Genomic DNA, 23,649 nt, shown 5'->3' with positions numbered 1-23,649 from the left:
TAACAATTTGAATCTCCAATAACTACAATACTGCTCACTTTCCCATTTTCAATGTCTATACATTACATTTGTTATGTGTTGTTGCTCTCAATTTTTTCCCTTTGCCCTGAATTTCCATTGCACATACTATTTCAGTGCATTTTTTGTCCTTCTTTGTAATATGTACTGTTCTTCAATTTTTACGTGCATAAGATATGAATTCTTAACGGCTCGTTCCATTCTAGCGCTCAATGTACTTAACACTGTACCTGGACCTTGGATTCAAGGTGCTCAAGTAAATTGGTGGGAGTCCAGCAGTGGAGTGGTATGCGATTTAAGTTCAAGAAAGTGGTGGAGGGATATTGGAAGAATTTAAGCTCCAGCGACCCTCGATAAACCACCATAAATAGGAGCGTACTGGGAGGAGTCCTGAAACGGCAAGCAAGGCGACCTAGGTTTTACACGCATACTTTCATAGGTCTGTCTATCCTCCTGTCTGCGCCTGTGGTTCCAATCTGCTAAATGAAGGCAATCAACCAGCGCGGCCCAGCTCAGCCCTGTTGCATCAGCGGCTCTAGCACGCTCCGCAGCCCGCTTGGTCCCAGGCGCGCGAGGCCCCCACCCTGCATGGCCGGAAGGAGCGGGGCGGGGCCTCCAGGCTAGGCGCTGGGTCCGAGCGCGCTGGGGGAGGGGAGCGCGGAGCCGACAGTTTCAGGGCAAAAAGCAAAAGGCGGGCGCAGGGCTGCCTTCCGAGGTTCTCTTTGCTTGCAGTTCCTCCCGCTTTGCTGATTTGGGAGTCGCGACCTCCGGCACAGGTGGGTTCCGCCCTGTGGATCGGCGAAGGGGTGTTCTGGGTGGGTGCGATGAGTAGGTTTGCCCAGCCTCTGGCTTTCGGGCCTGGCGCAGTGAGAGGCGGCTGCTCGGCCTCGGGGCGTTGGTACTCACCTTTATTTACCCTGGCAGAGGAGAAGGCCACTTGTGCCTTGCCGCAGGGCTCTCGTCACGGTTTGTGCCAGCTGCGCGAAACACAGCCCGCCCGGAGATCAGCGCGGGGTCAGCTGGGCCTAGTGCTTGGGAAGAGCTGGAAGAGCTGGAGCAACCTTGCGCTGGGACTGACGCCCAGAGTACATTGTCTCAAACTCGATCGGACTTCCCCGTCCTGGGCCTGTCATTGACTGTATCTAGCTTTCGGCGAGTCCCTACCCTCTCCCTGCTTCACTTTGCTGGGCAGTGCAGTGGAAGGTGGAACTCGGCTGTCTGCAAGAGCTTGCAGCACTGACTTTCTTTCTTGGTAATGTTTTCTGCCCAGATTTTACCCTTTCTCTGCCCCTCCTGAGCAGGAAACCTAGCAAGAGTCAGGAGTAGCGGGGCAGGGCATTGGGGAAGCTAGGCAAGGCAGCTCTTTCTCTGTTCTGAAAACAACTCTGAAAAGCCTATTTAGGCTTTCTTACTTTACTGACTGCCCTGAAAACTGGAAACAACATTCATTCAATGCCTTGGTTGAATGTTAACTCAAGAATGCTCTTCTGAATGCCTTACCATTAAAGATTTTAACCAGAGGACAGATGATTGTCCAAAACCTTATGGGTTGAATGAGCATAGTACACTGCCTGACGAAAGTCTAATCATAAATGACTTGGTGACTTAACTATATACTCAAGCACTGAAAGACAAACTTGAGCTCCCATGTGTGGGAATACTTCCATATTCCCTTCCCATACAGCAGTCTTTTAGGGTTGCCTCTTAGCTTGGTATTGCACTTTCAGGAAACACTGTAGTAAAAATTACACTTTATTTTACATTAACTTAACTATAAAGGCAAAGAATTAGAAACACTATGGAAGGACATTGTGCTGTCATTCTGATTCTTCCTCATTAAGGAACTGGTGATAATGATAACGGCAACCATATATTATGCAAAACGCTGTAATCTTCACAACCATGAGAGGTAAATGTGCTTATGTATAACGATACTTAAAGAGGTTATACTTTATCTCATAACCAGTATGATGAAGGGAATTTTCAATTTGTCGGTTGAGTCTGGGGGCGTCTTTTGCGTGTCCCACCTCATCCTCTGTTTCTGGGAAGGGTGGACTGGGAGGGATCACTTCCTGGTTTTGGTATCTATATCAGGAATCACAAGCGGTTCTGTATCTCTGCTTGTCAACCCTGGGAACAGCAGTAAAATATCCAAATTGATCACTCACTGTCTGCAGTGTTTCTGGCAGCTGTGTTTTCTGCCTGCCAGGATGGGGGGTGGGTGGAGCGGTGGGCCCTGGATTAATAAACCCCCTCGGATGGGAAACGTCTCTTTCTGCTTGGAGCCAAAGTGAACATAGACTCACCAGTTGGGCACCATTGTGACCCTCTTTCGACAACACCAAACGTCCCTCATGCTTATATGGGCTGTACATGTACCTGCCATTGCCCACGTGTAAAGAATTTACAGGGTGAGAGGCTTTGGGCAAAACCTGGTCTCTGCCACAGCTGCAGGGTTTAGGCAAGGAGTGGCCACCGGTATGAATGTGAGTGTTCTTCAAGGTGTGGGACCTGTTGATTTCCCAAGTGGTCAATAGAGTGAGAGGGGAATTCTGATAGACATCTGCTGAGCTGACCTTGTGGGTGAGTATAGGACTGGCTGTTTAGCAGGACCTGGTGGATGCGTTGGCCATATTTTTACTCTGTTCATTCATTCTTTCACTCCAAAGACAATCAATGAATGCTTACTCTGTGCCAGGATGCTGATCCACTCACTGAGATTAGCAGCACAGGAGGACAGTAAGTTTGAGAGGACAACAGGGATTCAACTTGAAGCATGTTAAGTCTGAGGCATCCTCACTCTTCCCCATTCCCAATATCTAATCAGTACAAAACCTTGTCACTTCTGCATCGTGAATATTTTTTTAAACCCATCCACTTCTCTTTGCCCCCACTGCTACTCAGAATTTCAACCCAGCAACATTCTTTTTCTGTTAATTTAAAAAATTTTTATTGTAGAAGACCCAAATCCCTGCTTGACCCTCAGCCCTCATGGGAAAACCACCATAACCACGGCAACAACGACAACATCAACAACATACAACAGCCCAGTGAGCTCTGTATGACCCCTAATAAGTTGTGTCAACTGACACAAACTTTATTTTCTCTACTTCCCAAAGTGTTTTTAAAATTTTGTATCGAGATATAATTTACACACCATAAATTTGACTCATTTTACGTGTACATTCAGGGATTTTTAGTAAATTTATCGAGTGGTGCAACCATCACTATAATCCAATATTAGATATTTCCATCACCTCAATGGCACCTCTCTCTTGCCCATGTGCACTTAGTCCCCATTACCACCTCAGCCCCTGGGAACCACTAATCTGCTGCTCGTCTCTATGGATTTGCCTATTCTGGACATTTCATATAAGTGGAATCACGCAGTATGCAGTCTTTTGTGACTTGCTTCTTTTACTTAGTGTGACGTTTTCAAGTTTCATCCATGTTGTAGTGCGAATCAGTACTTCATTACTTTTGATGGCCGAATAATGGTATATACTATATGTATATACCACCTTTTGTTTATGGACATTTGGGTTATTTCCACCTTTTGGCTATTGTGAATAAGGCTGGTATTTGGCTATTGTGAATAAGGCTGGTGTGGACATTTACGCACAAGATTTTGGATGCGCATATGTTTTCGATTCTCTTGGGTAGGCACCTAGGAGTGGAAGTGCTGGCTTATGTAGTAACTGTATGTCTAGTCTTTTGCCAAAGTATTTTCCAAAGGGGCTGCACCATTTTATATTGATTACATTTACATGCACCACCAGCAGTGTATAAAAGTTCTAATTTCTCCACATCCTCACCAATGTTTGTTATTTTTCCTTTTAAAAAATTTCTAGCTGCCCTTGTGGGTGTGAAGTAATATCTCATTTGGAATTTGATTTGCATTTCCCTAATCGTAATGATATTGAACATCTTTTCATCTGTTTCTTGTCCATTTGTATATGTTCTTTGGAGAAAAGTCTATTAGATATTTTGCCCATTTTTCAATAAGGTTTTTCCCTTCCTATTATTGAGATGTAAGAATTCTTTATATATTTAAGATACAAATCCTTTCTCAGGTATATGATTTGGAAATATTTTTTCCAGTCTGTGACTTATCTTTTCGTTTTTTAATTGTCTTTTGAAAGACAAAGGTTTTGAATTTTTAAGTTCAATTTATCATTTTTCTTTTGTAAATTCTGCTTTATGGTTAAGAACACTTTGCTTAATCCAAGGTCATGAAGATTTTCTCCTATATTTTCTTCTGCAAGTTTTATAGTTTTATCTTACATTTATGTCTAATCCATTTTGACTTTTTTTTTAATTGAAGTATAATTGACCTACAACACTATGTTACTTCCAGGTGTACAGTATGGTGATTTGATATTTCTATACATTACAAAATGATCACCATGATAAATCTAGTTACCACCTATCACCATACAAAGATATTTTAATGTTACTTACTATATTCCCTATGTGTACATTAAATCCACACAATTCATTTATTTTGTAACTAGAAGTTTGTACCTCTTAATCTCTCTTACCTGTTTCTCTCATCCGCCCTTACCTCTCTCCCCTCTGGCAACCACCAGTTTGTTCTCTGTGTCTATGAGCCTGTTTCTGTTTTGTTAGGTTTATTCATTTGTTTTGTTTTTTAGATTCCACATAGAACTGAAATCACATGGTATTTCTCTTTCTCTGTTTGACTTATTTAACTCAGCATAATAACCTCTAGGTCCATCCATGTTGTTGAAAAAGGCAAGATTTCATTCTTTTTTTATGCCTGAACATTATTCCTGTGTGTGTGTGTGTATGTGTGTGTATGTATGTGTGTATACCACATCTCTTTATGCATTCATCTATCAGTGAACACTTAGGTTGCTTACATATCTTGGCTATTGTAAGCAATGCTGCATTGAACACAGGGGCGCACATATCTTTTCAAATTAGTACTTTCGCTTTTTAGGGTATATACCCAGAAGTGAAATTGCTAGATCATATGGTAGTTCTATTTTTAATTTTTAAAGGAACCTCCATACTGTTTTCCAGAGTGACTGCACCAATTTACATTCCCACCAGCAGTGCACAAGTGTTCCCTTTTCTCCACATCCTAACCAACACTTGTTATTTGTTGTGTTTTTAATAATAGCCATTATGACAGATGTGAGGTGGTATCTCTTTGTGGTTTTGATTTGCATTTACCCTCCTCCCCAGGGATTAGACCTACATCATGGCCCAACAGCTGTCCCAGTCTTTTCAGACCCTGTCTCCATTTTCTTTCACATATGTTTCCCCTGATAAACCACTTGTACATCTCTTCCTGTCATGGCATCTCCTTCTCAGAGGACCCGAACTAATTCAGTTGTCAACATTACAAATTGGGGGATTTCTTATATAATATGCATTTCTGGCTCCTCTCAAATCTGGCAGCATTCGGACTGTCTGGCAATAATTAGCTAGAGCTGAGTGGTGGCTAGGAGTTTTGGACAGATCAGGCATTCTTCAGTTCACTGCTCTCACCACAATCCCCTATTGTCTCTTATACTTTACCTATTTATGTTACTTGCCTAGCCCCTGTGGACATTTAATTTTGAGGCCCTGATGTAAAGGAGCATTCTTTTAACTCATGTAATCCAATATATTATTGCACTAGTTAAACACAGACACAGATATGACAGATAATCTCAGCTTAGAGCTTTCGTATTGGCCTACTTTACATCAGATATCTTCATGAATAATTCCCTTTTTGTTCAAATGTCATTTTGCTCAATAAAGTCCACCCTGATCACCCTGTTTAAATGTCCTACTACCTCCAGCACATCCCTTTATCCTGCCATATAGCTTTTATTGCCTTCTAATATACTATATAATTTACTCATTTATTATGTTTATCTTTGTCTACCTCCTTCTGCTAGAGGATAAGCTCCATGAAAGCAGACATTTTTGTCTGTTTTGTTCACTGATAAATTCCAAGTGCCTAAAATAGTTCCTGGCACATAGTTGACACTGAATAAATACTTGTTAAATGAATTGTGCAGGAAGAATGAGAGGGAGAATATGGTAGGCAAAGGAAACAACATATGTGAAGGCCCTGAGGCAGTGGGCAAGATAGATGGGGCCAATTATGTGAAGCCATTGTAAAGAGATGACTCAATCCTTCTGTCTGCCCTCAAGGAGCTTTCAGCAAATGGGAAGAGAAAAATAATTAAACAGGCAATTATTATATATGTTGTAAGTGCACTAATAAGGGTATGCACAAAGAGCTGTGAAAACACTGGGTAGGCAGCTACTAACTCTTCCTAGGGGAGTTAGGAAGATTTTACAAAGGTGACATTTGAGCTAGGTCTCAGGCAGGAGAGTGACATGATGAAAGTGTTTTAAGAAGATTAATCTGGCAATAGTATGGAAAATGGATTGGAATATGGATGGAATGGAGGCAAGGAAACCATCTAGTCTATGGCAGTAGTCCAGGTATGAGGTGATGAAGGCACCTATAGGAATGGAAAGAGAAGGACAAATCTGAGAGACATTTGGAAGGAAAAATTGACAGGAGCTAAATGGACTCTTGGCTTTAAGCCTTTTAGGGGGTAATGCTTCTTCCTTAGTAATAACCATGAAAAGATTCAGATTGACCTATTATGTAATTGCTTATTCTGACTAGAATTTCTAGCTATGGCTGTTCTCCAAAAGTTTCTGTTATTATGATTGATACTTGTTGGACTTTAATTTACATTAAGATGGCTTTAGACTTTAAAGGTTGGGAAGCTCTCAAAAACATCATTTTGACTATGAAACAGCAAATTATTCTATTAAAGGAGAAATGAGGGAAGCTATGGGGTTGCAAGGGAAGTTTTACAATGACCTAATAGTTGCTATTTTTTTAAGAATAATATATAAAAGATGGAAAAGAAGGATGAATATAACAGGTGGCACTTGCCTAAGGGATTAGTATTTGGAAGGATAAGCCCCCAAATTACCTCAGGCTTGTATAAATACATATTTGCAAAGACAACAAGAACAATTTTAACTACGTTCTCAGAAAGAAAAAGTACATGTGTCCTGGGATGGATAAGTTATAACTTGATATTGTTAAACTGTTCTCAATGATCGAAAGAATTAAGGAGAATAAGGACAGGTACTTTAACACTGGATTTATATAAGTATATTACCACTTCTAACAAAGGAAAGGGAGGAAGAGTTTTCAGTCTACTAATCAATAAGCTAAATATGTCCTGGGTTAGCTTCTAGAACAGATTTTCAAGTAAGTGAGTACTTAGAAAATTACACAGTGTTATCAACAAACAAAGACGTTCCACACAAATCTAATTTTTATTTCTGATTATTAGAGATGTTTATGGAAATAAGATAGATATAACATGTACATTGAATGAATGAATGAATGAAACTTCAGCAAGATTTTAACAAGTCTTTTATGACACCCTTGTGAACAAGAATTATGAATCCATGTTGATGGGTTATATAATTAATACAATTATGTATTAATTAGTTAAATTACCATACTAAAAGAGTGCTGATAGCAGACCATAAGCAAAGGAAGAGTTTTAGATGGCCTGTTGCAAACCCTACCTTTGGCTTGACATCATCAATATTTTTCTAACTTACTTGACTGAAGATTTAGAGCAGACATCTTACCAGATTTAAAGAGGTTATGAAGCTAGAAGAAAAGTAATTCAATCCAGTGTCCACAAACATTTATGAAATTCTCCTAAGTACTAGGAACCATGCTAGATGTTAGGGTACAAAAATGAATGACCCAGAGGTCTTCACATTGAGATGTGTCCAAGTATTACTGGTGGGAAAGACATAAAAACATATAATTTCAACAAAATATGTTGAGAAGGAAAACAGAGGCATAAACAGACTATAATGAGAGAACAAAAGAAAGCTACTAGTTCATTCTGTGACTTTAAGGAAGAATTCTTAGATGATATCTCCACTGATTCTTGAAAGATGTATAAAAGACAGAGTAGGAACGGCTTCCAGTTTGAGGGAACAAAAAGCATGAACATGAGTTTCTCAGAATTAGGAAGGTATAGTGGGTCTGGGAAGCTATAAACAATGAAGTACAAGGAGGTAAATAACAGGAAGTGAGCCTGAGAGGTAGCTCAGGATCAGGTAATGGGAGGCATTACATAACATGATAAGTAAATTGGACTTTACCCTGAAGGCCCTAGGGATCCATTCAAAAAGAATGACATACTAATATATTTTTTAAATTCACTATTCCTACAGTGTGCAAAATGATTTGAAGGGAGGGCAAATGTATGTATGGATAGATCAGTTGGGAGGCTTTTGCAGTCTTTGAGTGAGAAATAATGGTGGGCCTGGACTGGGATGGTAGCAAATAGAGATATAATGCAGTGGGTTGGCACTTACAAGAATGCCTGGCACCTAGTACATGTAAATATCTGATATATTTGTAATAGGAGTCCTAGGAGAGGAGAGAGAGAATGGTACAGAAACAATATTTGAAGAGATGATAACTAAGAGTTTTCCAAAAGTAACAAAGTATTGTGTTATTTTGCTATTGCTGCATACCAAGTTACCACAAACTTAGTACTTAAACAAACATCCATTTATTATCTCATAGTTCTGTATGTCAGAAGACCAGGCATGGCATTACTGGGTTCTCTGGTCAGTGTATTAAAGGCTGAAATTGGTGTGTTGGGTAGGCTGTATTCTTTTCTGGAGGCTTTGGCTAAGAATTCACATCCACCCTCATTCAGATTGTTGGCTGAATTCAGTTCCATGTGGCTGTAGGACTGAGGTTGCTGTTTCCTTGCTGCATATCAGCCACATAGTCCTCTCCATCTTCAAAGCCAGTAGAGAATCTCTTTGACAGCAGATTCCTCTGCTGCTTCAAGTCTCTTTCACCAGAAAGATCCCTGTCCCTTTTAAGGGATTGCTGGATTAGGTCAGACCAACCAAAGATCCTGTCCCTTTCTTAATGTCAGTTGTGCCATATACATAACCTAATCATGCATGAAGTCACAGATTTAAAAAGTGCTATAACTCAGAGCAGAATAAAGAAAACCTCATCTAGATGTATTTTAATAAAGACTGATAAAAAATAAAGAAAAAGAAACAATCTTAAAAGCAGTTAGAGAAAAAAGATGTATTACCTTACAAGGAGTAGCAATTAGATTGGCTTTAACTTCTCAACAGAAACAATGTGAACATAATGGAACAATATCTTCAAAATGCTGGAGAAACTAACTGCCAATCAAAAATTCTATATCCAATGAAAATAGCCTTCAAAATGAAAGTAAGACAGATGCTTTTAGATGGTCCCAACTTACGAAACCTTCCACCAAACACCAAAGGAAATATTTAGGATCTTTAAGCTGAAGTAAAATGATCCCAAATGAAAGCTTGGAGATATAAAATGGATGCAATGGAGAGGTTAAATATGTGGGTAGATCTGAATGTCCCTGTGGGATGTATGTGTGTGTGTTTGTGTGTGTGTATAATTAAAATACACAACAGCAGTTGAAGAAGGAAGACAGAGTTAATATAAATTCTTTAATTTGCATTATAATTTAAAAAAATCAAAGATATGTGTTATAATCCCTAGAATAACTGTTTTTAAAAAAACAGTAAAAGAATGTATAACTAACAAGTAAACAAAGGAGGAAATGGAATGATACAAATTACCTAATCAGTGTAAAACAAAGCAAGAGAGAAAGGTAACAAAACAGGCAAGATGAATAGAAAGCAAATATTTGACTTCACACATTAATTAAATGACAAATCATGAGGTTAAAAAACAAAATCTAACTACATATATGCTGTTTATAAGAGACAAAAGGGTGGAATAAATATACACCACAAACACTACCCCCCCAAAGAAACCTGATTTAGATATAATAATATAAAACAAGACTTTATGGCAGGTTTCTTTACTAGACATAAGACATATTTTGTGATGATAAGAGAGGCCACCCACCAAGAAGATAAAATTATTGTTCTAATTTGTATGCAGCCCAAATATACAAAGCAAAAATTGACAGATGTCCAGTAAATAAATTCAGTCATAATCAGAGATATTAATACATATCCCTCAATAACAGATCATAAGACAAATAAAACCAATAAGTATATAGAACAGTTGAACAATAATATTAACAACCTAATTGACAGACATATACAGATGACCTTATGTAACAACTACAGAATATATATTATTTTCTGCACACAGAAAAATAGATGATATGCTAGGCCATACAGCAACAAATTACAGTTGCACTGAGGGGTTATTTTGCCACAATGAAATAAAGTTAGAAAACAATAATAAAAATAAAAATAGAAAATCCCTCTAAAATATGTTTACTTTTAAATAACCTGTAGGTCAAATTTTAAAAATCACAATGGAAATTAGAAAATATGTTAATTGGCTGAAAAATGAAAATATTGCATATCAAAACTCATGGTGGGGGAGGGGTGAATAGTCAGAGCACAGAGGATTTTTAAGACAATGAAAATACTCTGTGTGTTATTATAAAGGACACATGTCATTATACATTTGCCCAAACCCATAGAATGTAGAACACCCAGCGTGAAAGCTAATATAAATTATGGACTTTGGGTGATAATGATGTGTTCATGTAGGTTCATCACTTGTAACAAATGTATCACTCTGTGGTGGAGGATATTGATAATGGTGGGGATTATGCATGTGTAGGAGCAGGAGGTGTATGAGAAATCTCTATATCTTTCCCTCAATTTTGCTGTGAACCTAAACTGCTCTAAAAAAAACTTGCTTAAAAAAATGTACAGTGGGTAAAAGATCTTTGAACAGACACTTGACCAAGGAAGATATATAGGTGGCAATTAAGAATATGAAAATATGCACAACATCATTCATAATTAGGAAAATGCAAATTAAAACAACAATGAGATATTACTGCACACCTATTAGTTGCTAAATCTATTAATGGCTAAATCCAAAAAACTGACAATACCAAGTTCTAGCAAGGATGCAGAAGAATGGGAGCTCTCATTCATTGCTGGTGGAATGCAAAATAGTACAGCTACTTTGGATGACAGTTTCAGATTCTAGTAATGTTAAGTAAAACATCAATAGCACTCTTTGGCATTTACCAAGTGATCCGAAAACTATGTTCACCAAAAAAAAAAAAATGTATTTCTGTATGTATGTGTGGCAGTTGTGGAGATTTCAGCTGTATGTGATCTTGAGGTTGGTTCTCCGAACTGTTGATTGTTGATGAGTTTCCTTGAAGGAATGGGAATGGCAAATAATGAGGGAAGGAGGCTTTGACTTTTTATTTTATATATTTCTCAGTTGTTTATATTATTTTTTTCTTTTTACAGTGAGGAAGTGGTTTCTTCTTCTAGTTTTATTGAGATATAATTGACATACAGCACTATATAAGTTTAAGGTGTACAACATGATGATTTGTCTTACATCATGAAATGATTACCACAATAAGTTTAGTGAACATCCACCATCTCAATAGATACAAAATTAAAGAAAAGGAAAAAGAATTTTTTCCTTATGATGAGAACTCTTAGGATTTACTCTCTTAACACCTTTAGTGTATAACATTCAATAGTGTTAATTATATTTATCATGTTGTACATTACATCCCTAGTATTTATTTATCGTATAACTGGAATTTTGTACCTTTTGATCATGTTCATCCAATTCCCTCTCCCTCCACTCCCCGCCTCTGGTCTGATCTCTTTTTCTATGAATTTATTTGTTTGTTTGTGTTTGCTTTTGAAGTATAATTGACCTACAACACTGTGTTAGTTCCTGTTACACAGCATAGTGATTTGATATTTCTGTATGTTTTAAAATGATCACCTGGATAACTCTACTTACCATCTGTCACCATACAAAGATATTACATAGCTATAACTATATTCCCCACACTACATTTCATACCGGTGACTCATTTATTTTGCAACTGGATATTTGTACCTCTTAATCTCCCTAATCTATTTCTTTCCTCCCCCCACTGCTCTCCCTTCTGGCAAACACCTGTTTGTTTTCTGTATCTATGACTCTGTTTCTGGTTTATTATGTTTGCTAATTTGTTTTGGTTTTTAGATTCCACATATAAGTGAGATCATATAGAATTTGTCTTTCTCTGTCTTATGTATTTTACTTAGCATAATACCCTCTAGGTCTATCCATGTTTTCACAAATGGCAAGATTTCATTCTTTTTTATGGCTGACTAATATTCCAGTCTGTCTGTGTGTGGAGGGGGTGTAACATCTTCTTTTTCCACTCATATATTGATGGGATCTAGGGTGCTTCCATATCATAGCTACTGTAAATAATGCTGCAATGAACATAGGGGTGCATATATCTTTTCAGTTTAGTGTTTTCATTTTCTTCATATAAATACCCAGGAGTGGAATTGCTGGATCATATGGTAGTTCAGTTTTTTATTTTTTGAGGAAACTTTATACTGTTTTCTATAGTGGCTGCACCAATTTACGTTCCCACCAACAGTGCACGAGGGTTCCTTTTTCTCCACATCCTCACCAACACTTGTTATTTGTTAGCTTTTTGATAATAGCCATACTGACAGGTGTGAAGTAGTATTTCATTGTGGTTTTGATTTGCATTTTCTTGATGATTAGTGATATTGAGCATCTTTTCATGTGCCTGTTGGTCATCTGTATGTCTTCTTTGGGAAAATGTCTATTCAGGTCCTCTGCCCATTTTTTTTGTTTTGTTTTTGTTTTTGTTTTTGTTTTGTGATATGCAGGCCTCTCACTGTTGTGGCCTCTCCCATTGCGGAGCACAGGCTCCGGATGTGCAGGCTCAGCGGCCATGGCTCACAGGCCCAGCCGCTCCGCAGCATGTGTGATCTTCCTGGACCGGGGCACAAACCCGTGTACCCTGCATTGGCAGGCGGAGTCTCAACCACTGCGCCACCAGGGAAGTCCTCTGCCCATTTTTAATTGGGTTATTTGCTTTTCTTAATGTTGAATTTATGAATTATTTCTATATTTTGGATATTAACCAGATATATCATTTACAAAGATCTTTTCCCATTCAAAAGGCAAATTTTTCATTTTGCTGATAGCTTCCTTTGCTGTACAATAGCTTTTTAGTTTGATGTAATCCCATTTGTTTATTTTTGCTTTTGTTTCCCTTGCCTAGGGAGACATATCCAAAAAACTATTACTAAGACAAATGTAAAAGCGCATACTGCCTATGTTTTCTTCTAGAAGTTTTCTGGTTTCAGGTCTTACATTTAAGTCTTTAATCCATTTTGAATTTATTTTTGTGAATGGTGTGAGAAAGTAGTCCACTTTTGATTCTTTTGCATGTAGCTGTCCAGGTTTTCCAACATCATTTATTGAAGAGGCTGTCTTTTACCCATTGTATATTCTTGCCTACTTTGTTGTAGATTACTTGCCCATATAAGTGTGGGTTTATTTCTGAGTTCTCTATTCTGTTGCATTGATCTATGTGTCTGTTTTTGTGTCAGTACCATACTGTTTTGATTACCATAGTATTATAGTATAGTTTGAAATCGGGGGCATGATACCTCCAGCTTTATTCTTCTTTCTCAAGATTGTTTTGGCTATTTGGGGTTTTTTGTGTTTCCATAAAATTTTATAATTACTTTTTCTAGTTCTATGAAAAATACTACTGATGTTTCGATAGGGATTGCATTGAGTCGCTAGATTGCCTTAGATAGTATGGTCATTTAAACAATATTAATGCTTCCACACCAAGAACACAGTATATCTTTCCATCTATTTGTGTCATCTTCAATTTCTTTCATTGGTTTCTCATAGTTTTCTGAGTACATGTCTTTTACATTTTGGTTACATTTATTCCTAGGTATCTTATTCCTTTTGATGTGATTGTGAATGGGATTACTTTCTTAATTTCTCTTTCTGATAGTTCATTGTTAGTGTATAGAGGTGCAATAGATTTCTCTATATTAATTTCATATCCTGCAACTTTACCAAATTAATTGATGAGTTCTAGTAGTTGTTTGGTGGCATCTTTAGGATCTTCATGTGTAATATCACCACATCTGAAAACAGTGACAGTTTTACTTCATTCTTTCCAATTTGTATTGCATTATTGTATTTTCTTGTCTGAGTGGTCTGGCTAGAACTTCCAATACTATATTGAGTAGAAGTGATGAGAGTGGGCATCCTTGTCTTATTCCTGATTTTAGAGGAAATGGTTTCAGCTTTTCACCATTGAGTGTGATGTTAGCTGTGGGCTTGTCATATATGGCCTTTATTATGTTGAGGTATGTTCCCTCTGTACCCACTTTGTTGAGAGTTTTTATCATGAACGGATGTTGAATTTTGTCAAAAGCTTTTTCTTCATCTACTGAAATGATCATATGATTTTTTTTTCTCTTCAATTTGTTAATGTGGTGTATCACACTGATTAATTTGTGGCTATTGAACCATCTTTGTATCCCTGGAATGAATCCCATTTGGTCATGGTATATGATCCTTTTAATGTATTTTTGAATTTGGTTTGCTAATATTTTGTTGAGGAATTTGCATATATGTTCATCAGTGACATTGGCCTGTAATTTTCTCTTTTTTTTGATAACTTTGGTTTGGTATCAGGGTGATGCTGGCCTGGTAGAATGAGTTTGGAAGCTATTCCTTCCTCTGCAGTTTTGGGGAATAATTTGAGAAGGATAGGTGTTAACTCTTCTCTAAATGTTTGGTTGAATTTACCTGTGAAGGTATCTGATCCTAGACCTTTGTTTGTTGGGAGCTGTTTTCATTCCTGATTTAATGTCATTACTGGTCATTGGTCTGTTCATATTTTCTGTTTCTTCCTGATTCAGTCTTCAGATATTGTACATTTCTAGGAATTTTTCCATTTCTTCTCTGTTGTCCATTTTATTGGTGTATAACTTTTTGTGGTAATCTCTTATGATCCTTTCTGTTTCTCTGGTGTTGGTTCTAACTTGTGTTTTATTACTGATTTTACTTATTTGGGCCTTCTTTTCTTCTTGATGAGTCTGGCTAAAGGTTTATCAATTTTGTTTATCTTTTTAAGAACCAGTTCCTAGTTTCGTTGATCTTTTCTATTGTAGTTTAGTCTCTATTTCATTCGTTTCTTTTCTGATCTTTATGATTTCTTTTCTACCAACTTTGGGTTTTGTTTACTCTCCTTTTTCTTGTTCCATTACATGTAAGATTAGGTTGTTTGAGATTTTTCCTGTTTCCTGAGGTAGGTTTGAATCACTATAAACGTCCCTCTTAGAATTTTTTTTCCTGTATCCCATAGATTTTGGACCACTGTATTTTCATTTTCATATTCATATTTTTTGATGTCCTCTTTGATTTCTTCAGTGACCCTTGGTTGTTTACTACAATGTTGTTTGTTCTCCATGTGTTTGTGTTTTTTACAGTTTTGTTTCTTGTAGTTGATTGCTAGTCTCATAGCATTGTGTTTGCAAAAGATGCTCAATGTGATTTCAATCTTCTTAAATTTACTGAGATTTATTCTGTGGCTTAGCATGTGATCTATCCTGGAGAATATTCCATGTTACTTGAAAAGAATGTGTATTCTGGGACTTTTGGATGGAATGTTCTATATATACTATTAAGGCCATCAAGTCTAATGTGTCATTTAAGGCCAGTGTTTCTTACTGATTATCTGTCTGGATGATCTGTCTATTGCTGTAAGTAGGGTGTTAAAGTCCCCTACTATTATAGTGTTACTGTCAGTTTCTCCCTTTATGTTTGTTAATATTACTTTATGTATTTAGGTGCTCCTATGTTGGGTGCATTTATATTTAAAATTGTTATATCTTTTTGTTGGATTGATCCCTTTATCATTATGTAATGTCCATCTTTATCTCTTGTTACAGTCTTTATTTTAAAGTCTATTTTATCTGATATAAAAATTGCTACCCCAGCTTTCTTTTCATTTCTGTTTACACGAAATACCTTTTTTCCATCCCTTTACTTTCAGTCTGTCTGTGTCTTTAGATCTGAAGTTAGTATCTTGTAAGCAGCATAAATAGGGGTCTTGTTTTTGTATCTATCCAGCCACTCTGTCTTTTGATTGGAACATTTAGTTCATTTACCTTTAAAGTAATTATTGTTGGGACTTCCCTGGTGCTCCAGTGATTAAGACTCTGTGCTTCCAATGCAGGGGGTGTGGGTTCAATCCCTGGTCAGGGAACTAAGATCCCACATGCTGTGTGGCCAAAAAATAAAAATAAATAAATACATAAATAAATACTTAATTATTGTTAGGTATGTACTTATTGCTATTTTGTTAATTGTTTTGGGATTGTCTTTTTTTAATTGTTGTTCCTTTCTTCTTTTGCTCTCTCCCCTTGTGATTTGATGACTATCTTTAGCATTATATTTGGATTCCTTTCTCTTCTCTCTCTGTGTGTGTATATATTATAGTTTTTTGATGTGTATTTACCATGGGATTTATATATAGCAAATTATATATATATATGTAATTATTGTAAGTTACTGATCTCTTTAGTTTGAATGCATTTTAACAACCCTGCATCTTTACCCTCCTCCCCCAATGTTTACTATTTGACATCTTATTTTGCATCTTTCTGTTTTATGTATCCCTTAACTATCCATTGTGGTTATAGATGATTTTACTACTCTAGTCTTTTAACCTTCCTACTAGCTTAATAAGTGGTTAATTTTTCTACCATGACTGTATATATTTGCCTTTACCAATGAGATTTTTCCTTTCATAATTTTCATATTTCTGGTGGTGGCCTTTTCTTTTCCACTTAGAGAAGTACCTTTAACATTTCTTGTAAAGCTGTTTTGATGGTGCTGAACCCTCTTAGCTTTTGCTTGTCTGTAAGACTTGATCTCTCCATCAAAACTGAATGAGAGCCTTGATGCGTAGAGTGTTCCTGGTTGAAGTTTTTTCCCTTTCATCACTGTAAATATATTGTGCCACTTCCTTCTAGCCTGCAGAGTTTCTGCTGAAAAGTCAGTTGATAACTTTATGGGAATTCCCTTGTATGTAACTTTTTGCTTTACCCTTGCTGCTCTTAATATTCCCACTTTATCTTTAATTTTTGCCATTTTAATTACAGTGTGTCTTGGTGTGTTCCTCTTTGGGTTGATCCTGTTTGTGACTCTCTGTGCTTCCTGGACATGGATGTCTGTTTCCTTTCCCAGGTTAGGGAATTTTTAAGCTATTATGTCTTCCAGTATGTTTTCTGCCCCTTTCTCTCTTCTCCTTTTGGGACCCCTGTAATGCAAATGTTAGTACACTTAATGTTATTCCAGAGGTCTCTTAAACTGTCTTCATTTTTTTAAATTCTTTTTTCTTTTTTCAGCTTAAGTAATTTCCACTACTCTGTCTTCCAGTTAGCTGATCTGATCCTCTGTATCATGTAATCTATTGTCGATTCCTTCTAGTATGCTTTTTAATATCAGTTATTGCATTCTTCAGCTTTGCTTGGTTCCTCTTTATATCGTCTAACTCTTTGTTAAAGTTCTCACTGTGTTTGTCCAGTCTTCTCCCAAGTTCTTTGAGCATCTTTATGATCATGACCTGAATGCTTTGTTGGGTAGATTGCTTATTTCCACTTAGTTCTTCTTCTGGGATTTCATCTTGTTCCTTCATTTGGAACATATTCCTCTATTGCCTCATTTTGCCTAATTTGCTATTTTTATTTCTGTGTATCTGGTAGGTTGTTACATTTCCCAACTTTGGAGAAGTGGCTTTTTTTATGAGGCATCCTATGTGTCCGAGCAGTGCACTCCCCTCTGGTCACCAGAGTTATATGCCCTGGGGGTGCCCCCTGTGTGGGCTGTGTGGGCCCTTCTGTTGTGGGGGGCTGGCTACTATGAGTGGTCTGGTAGGTATGGCAGGCCCTGTCTGGCTGATTATCAGGCTCTGCCTTGTACAGAGGCTGCTGGCCACTGGAGATTGGGGCTGGGTCTCAAGAGGCCTGGCTGCAGAGCCCCAGGAAATCCCAGGGCTAGTGCTGGCCCACAGGTGGGCAGAGCCCAGTCAGTGTGGCTTGTTGCAGGGCCAGTTGTCCCAGATCAAGCATCAGCCTGCCAGTGCATGGGGCCAGTTCCTGACATGGCTGACTGTGGCATCTGATATTACAAAGCTGGTGTCAGCCCACTGTTGAGTGGGTCTGGATCCTGGGGCAGCTAGCTGAGGGGCCCATGGTGTCTTAAAGCTGGTGTCAGCCTCCTGATAGGCAGGATTGTGGCCCAGGGAGGTCCTGGAGCTGGTGTTAGCCTGTTGGTTAGTGGGGTTGTGGCCCTGGTGATCTTGGGCTTAGTGTTGCCTCACTGGTGGGCAGAGTCAGGACCTGGAGTCTAGTACTAGTACTAACAGGCTGGGGGTGGGTCCAGGTCCTGGTGCTAATAATCTAGAGGGAGGATTCCACAATGTTCCTTGCCAGCACCAGTGTCCTCATGGTAGAATGAGCTCCCCAAATGGCTGCCACCAGTGTCTGTGTCCCCAGGGTGAGCTGCAGTGGCCTTCTGCCTCTCCAGGAAGCTCTCTCCAAGATCAGCAGGTGGGTCTGACCCAGGCTCCTTTGAAATTACTGCCTCTGCCCTGGGTCCTGGAGTGTGTGAGATTTTGTGTGTGCCCTTTAATGATGGAGTCTCTATTTCCTACAGCCTTCTGACTCTCCCAAAAGTAAGCCCCACTTGCCTTCAAAGCCAAGCGTTCTGGGGACTTGTCTTCCTGGTGCAGGACCACCAGGATAGGGAGCCTGATGTGGGGGCTCAGACCCCTCACTCCTTGGGTAGAACCTGTACAATTGTAATTATCCTCCCACTTGTGGGTCACCCACTCAGGGGTATGGGTCTTGACTATACTGCATCTCAACTTTTCCTACCCATCTCATTGTGGTTTCTCCTTTATATCTTTAGTTGTGGAATGTCTTTTCAGCTAGTGTTTAGGTCATTCTCATATTACAGAGATAGCTGCTCTGTAAATAGTCGTAATTTTGGTGTGCCTCTGGGAGGAGATGAGTTCAGGGTCCTTCTACTCCAGCATCTTCTACAATGAGCAAATTTTATTTTGTAAGTAAATAGAAAACAATGAAGCACTTCTACAAAGAACACTGATCATATGGAGTCCTCCCAGTTTTCCTAGGCATGGTTAACCACTTTCTCCTTTGCACTTTTTCACTGTACTCTGTGTTTAAAACTACTATAGATAGTAGTAGTTGTCTTTCTTCCGTACTAGATGATTATGAGATTCTTGAATGGTGGCTGGGATTGATTATTTATATTTGTATTCCTAGTACTTAAGAAAGTACCCTATTTACACATGCTTGGTAATATTTGTCAAGTGAAATAATGAAGAAATGAATGAATACACTTGCTTAAGAATGTTTTTTTTTTTGTGGGGAGTAAGCCATTGTAAATGGAGAAGAGTATTTGATTAACAATTAAGCATTAGACTAAGGGTTGGAAATTTTTTTCTCTGAAGGGCCAGATAGCAAATATTGTAGACTTTGCAGGCCACATATGGTCTTGGTCCAATGTTATCGTTTTTATTTACAGTCCTTTAAAATGTAAAACCTGTATGTGGCCATATGAAAATAGGCATGGGCCATAGTTTGCCAGCCTCTGTCTTAGACTTTAACTCTCAATTTCCTAACCTATTTCAGAACCCTCCCTAATTCATCAGCAAATTCTATTATGTCTCTAGCTATGGCCTTTGTGTATGAAACCAATCAGTCCATTTATTAGCTTACACCACACACTTAACATGTATACATCCACTCAAAATAAGCATTTTTAGCGGGTTTAGTGACCTTAAGGGGTTATTGAGAAGGTTCATGTCAAGCAGCATACAGCTTTTCTGCAGTGGCATGGGTTTCTCCATCTTTTCCCACAGGATGAATTAATTCCTTTTAAGATCTTATGCAAATGAAGTTATTTTATTAATATTTCTGAAAACATGACACTTAGGGTATCACCAACTCCAAGCAAGTTTATCAAGGTACTTTTGCCAATAGATATAGTTTATCCCTAATAATAACCACGATAATAATGATGATTAGAATGATAGCATATCATATATAGGACATATATAGGACTTACTATGTGACAACAAAGTTCTAAGTACTTTAGTCCTCACACTAAACCCATGGGATAAGTATTATTGTCATCCTCGTTTTACAAAACAGGAAACAGAGACACTGAGAGTTTATGAAACTTGCCCACAATCACACATAATCAGTGGAAAAGAAAGTTTCAAGGAGTCAGGATGAGGGTGATTGATAGTGTCACAGTGGAGAGTCCCAGAATGATAAGCCCTAAAAAGCAATCCTTCCATATGTGGTTGAAAGGCTAATATTAGTGATTTTCTAAAGAACCACTTCAGTTAGATAGTGGGGTGGAAGCAAGATTGCAATGCATAATATGAGTGGCTGGTGAGAAGATAGAAGTAATGGTTATCAACCACTTATCCTTAGCTGTTCAGAATTTCTCCTTTAATGCTATGGTTGAGATAATAAAATCTGTTCTTTCACATAGCTAGATATGTAGTATCCTACAGCCTTATAAACATTGTTTTATATTGTTACTAACACTCTCATTGTCAAATTTTCTAGGATGTGGTGCCGCAGGTTGTCCCATCTACAAAGCAGGCTCCAGGACCTGCTGAGGGGACGAGTCACATGTTGGGCCCTTCAACAGCCCAACTTCAAAAGCTTATTTCCATTAGCCATCCATTGGCACCATACAGCCTCCAAGTCTCTGAACTGTGTTTGGCAGCAACATGAAGATCATTTTGGTAAGATGTGTAGAGGCAGATACTTTATTTTTAATTGTGACAGAAAAACCAAAATTTAATATCGTAACCATTTTAAGTGTACACTTCAGTAGTGCAAAGTATATTTACATTGTTGTGCAATGACAGATACTTTTCATGTGGACTGAAAGTACTTTCCGTGGAGTTGCGAAGACTTCTAACCATTTATTTCCAGGATTATTTTACAGGTTGCAAGAAAGACAAAACTAATATAGGGTAATAGGAAAATCTCATCCCAGCTAGGGAAAGGGAGGTCTGCTATGCCCCAGCCCCACTCTATCTCCCTGTCTCATCTAAGAAAAAATAAAGAAAGAAGAAAAAAAGCCTCAGTATACAAGGGAGAGAGTTTCAGAGACATAGGCTGGAAATTCTATAGCCAGGGAAAGTATTGGGTGGCATAGGGGAAAAAAGCTTTACCCTAGCACTGCTGTGACAAATTACCATAAACTAATTGGCACAAACAACAGAAATTTATTCTTTCACAGTTCTAGAAGCAGGAAGTCTGAAATCAAGATGTTGGCAGGGCCATGTCCTCTCTGAAGACTCCAGGAGAGAACTCTTCCTTCCCTCTTCTGGGTTCTGGTGGTTGCCAACAATCCTTGGTGTTATTTGGCAACATCACTACACTCTCTGCCTCCATCATCTTCCCTGTGTCTCTTCTGTGACTTCAAATTTCTCTCTCCTTATAAGGGGACCATTTGTTGGATTTAGGGCCCATGCTAATCCAGTATGACTTCATCTTATCTTGATTATCTTCCAAGACCCTATTTCCAAATAACGTCTCATTCACATGTACTAGAAGTTAAGACTTCAGCACATCTTTTTGAGGAATGCAGTTCAATTCACAACACCCTGGAAAGGGACAAAAACAACCATGAAGGCCACACTCCCAAAACATAGGCCCACTATGCACTCCAAAGACTTAGACTTAATTCAAAGATTAGAGAATTCCCCTCCCCCTCCACTACAACCAACTAATAAGCCTCCAGTTAAAATAGCAGTGGATTACAGCTGCAAAAGACAGACTGTCTCTGAGGTGAAGCACAAAAAGAAGGGCCAAGACCAAGAGGGGGGATAAAAACAAGATTACTAGAGAAATTTAAAGCCTCTGGTACCCATAGAGAAGTAAATGTCAAACATAGCCCAACTCTTGGCCAGATTGATATAGTCACCCATAAATTCCTATTTACCTCAGTATCTACTGCTCTATACATGTCTGGCTGTCAGCTACAGGAACAAAATTACAAAACATGCTAAAAGGCAAGAAATAACACAAGTTGAAGAGACAAAACACCATCAGAACTAGACTCACATATGACACAGGTGTTGAAATTTCCAGTCAGGAAATTTAAAATAACTATGGTTAATATCTTAAGGATTCTAATGGAAAAGGTAGACAAAATGAAAGACCAGATAGATAATGTCAGCAGGGTGATGGAAAATGTAAGAAAGAATCAAAAGGAAGTCAAAAGCACAGTAACAGAAATGAGGAATGACTTTGATGGGCTCATAAGATACAACAAGGGATAGAATCAGTGAATATAAAGATAGGTCAATAAAAATTACCCAGACTGAAATGCACAGAGAAAATGAGAGTGGAAACAAACAAACAAAAAAAGAGTATTCAGGAAGTGTTGAACAGTATCAAAAGTTGTAACATATACATGAATGGAATACCAGAAAGAAAAGAAAGAAAGAACTAAGCAGAAGAAATATTTGAAGAAATAATTTTTGAAAGCTTTCCACAGTAAGTGACAGACACCAAACCACATATCCAAGAAGCTTAGAGAAGCTTAGTATCCATTTTTAACCGCCCCCCCACAAAACCCCACACTTAGGCAAAAGAGCAAAAACAAAGAGCAAATCTTGAAGGCAGTCAGAGGGGAGAAAAACACTTCACTTACACAGAAACAGAGGAATTACAGCAGAGTTCTCATGAGAAACTATACAAGCAAGAGCACAATGGCATGATAATTTTAAAGTATTAAAAGGAGAAAAAACTGCCAACCTGGGATTCTATATCCAGCAATGCTTCAAAAGTGAGAGAGAAATAGACTTTCTCATATAACTTCTCAAAATATTGTAAAGGAATTTCTTCTGGCAGAAGAAAAATGATATAGGTCACAAACTTGGAACTACATTAAAAAATGAAGAGTGTTTGAAATGAATGAAGATAAAATATAAACTTTTCTCCTTAATTGCACTAAATTTTAATTATTTAAATAGTAATAGCAGTGTATTTGGTGTTCATAGCACATATAAAAGTGAAACAAATGACAACAATGTGACAGAGGATAGGAGGGAGAAATTAGGAATATTCTATTATAAGGTAAATCCAAAGAACTGACAATACCAAGTTCTACCAAGGATGAATAGGAATCAGAGCTCTTTTTCATTGCTGTTGGCATGCAAAATAGTACTGCCACTTTGGATGACACTTTTAGAGTTATCTAAAGGTGGACTTAGACTATTTAAAATGTACATGGTAAACATTAGGAAAACTACTAAAAAAGTTTTTAAAAATAGTATAAATAATAAGTCAAGAAATGAGATAAAATGGAATCATAAAAAATACCCAAGGAAGGGCTTCCCTGGTGGCACAGTGGTTGAGAGTCTGTCTGCCGATGCAGGGGACACGGGTTTGTGCCCCGGTCCGGGAAGATCCCACGTGCCACGGAGCGGCTGGGCCTGTGAGCCATGGCCACTGGGCCTGCGCGTCCGGAGCCTGTGCTCCGCAACGGGAGAGGCCACAACAGGGATATACGGAGCTGTCTGTACCTTTGTCTCAGTTTTGCTGTGAACCTAAAACTGCTCTAAAAAATAGTCTATTTAATTTTTTTAATTTAAAGTT

General features: G+C 38.1%; 1 protein-coding gene across 2 annotated transcripts in view; it reads left to right on the top strand.

Moving 5' to 3' along the window:
* Window positions 1-664: 664 nt before the first annotated feature.
* The window catches only part of TMLHE (trimethyllysine hydroxylase, epsilon), a 65,897-nt gene continuing 42,912 nt past the window's right edge, over window positions 665-23,649 (top strand). For both annotated transcript variants that reach the window (XM_082680630.1, XM_082680629.1), the window contains exons 1-2: window positions 665-794; window positions 20,599-20,780. In XM_082680630.1, the coding sequence (XP_082536756.1) occupies window positions 20,600-20,780 (181 nt within the window). In that variant the 5' untranslated portion in view covers window positions 665-794; window position 20,599. The remainder of the gene's footprint in view (window positions 795-20,598; window positions 20,781-23,649) is intronic.

The sequence above is a fragment of the Grampus griseus genome (assembly GCF_964374135.1).
Source record: "Grampus griseus genome assembly, chromosome: X".
In the NCBI taxonomy this organism is placed as follows: Eukaryota; Metazoa; Chordata; class Mammalia; order Artiodactyla; family Delphinidae; genus Grampus; species Grampus griseus.
Note: the sequence above shows the minus strand (reverse complement) of the source record. Positions and strands in the feature narration are given on the sequence as shown.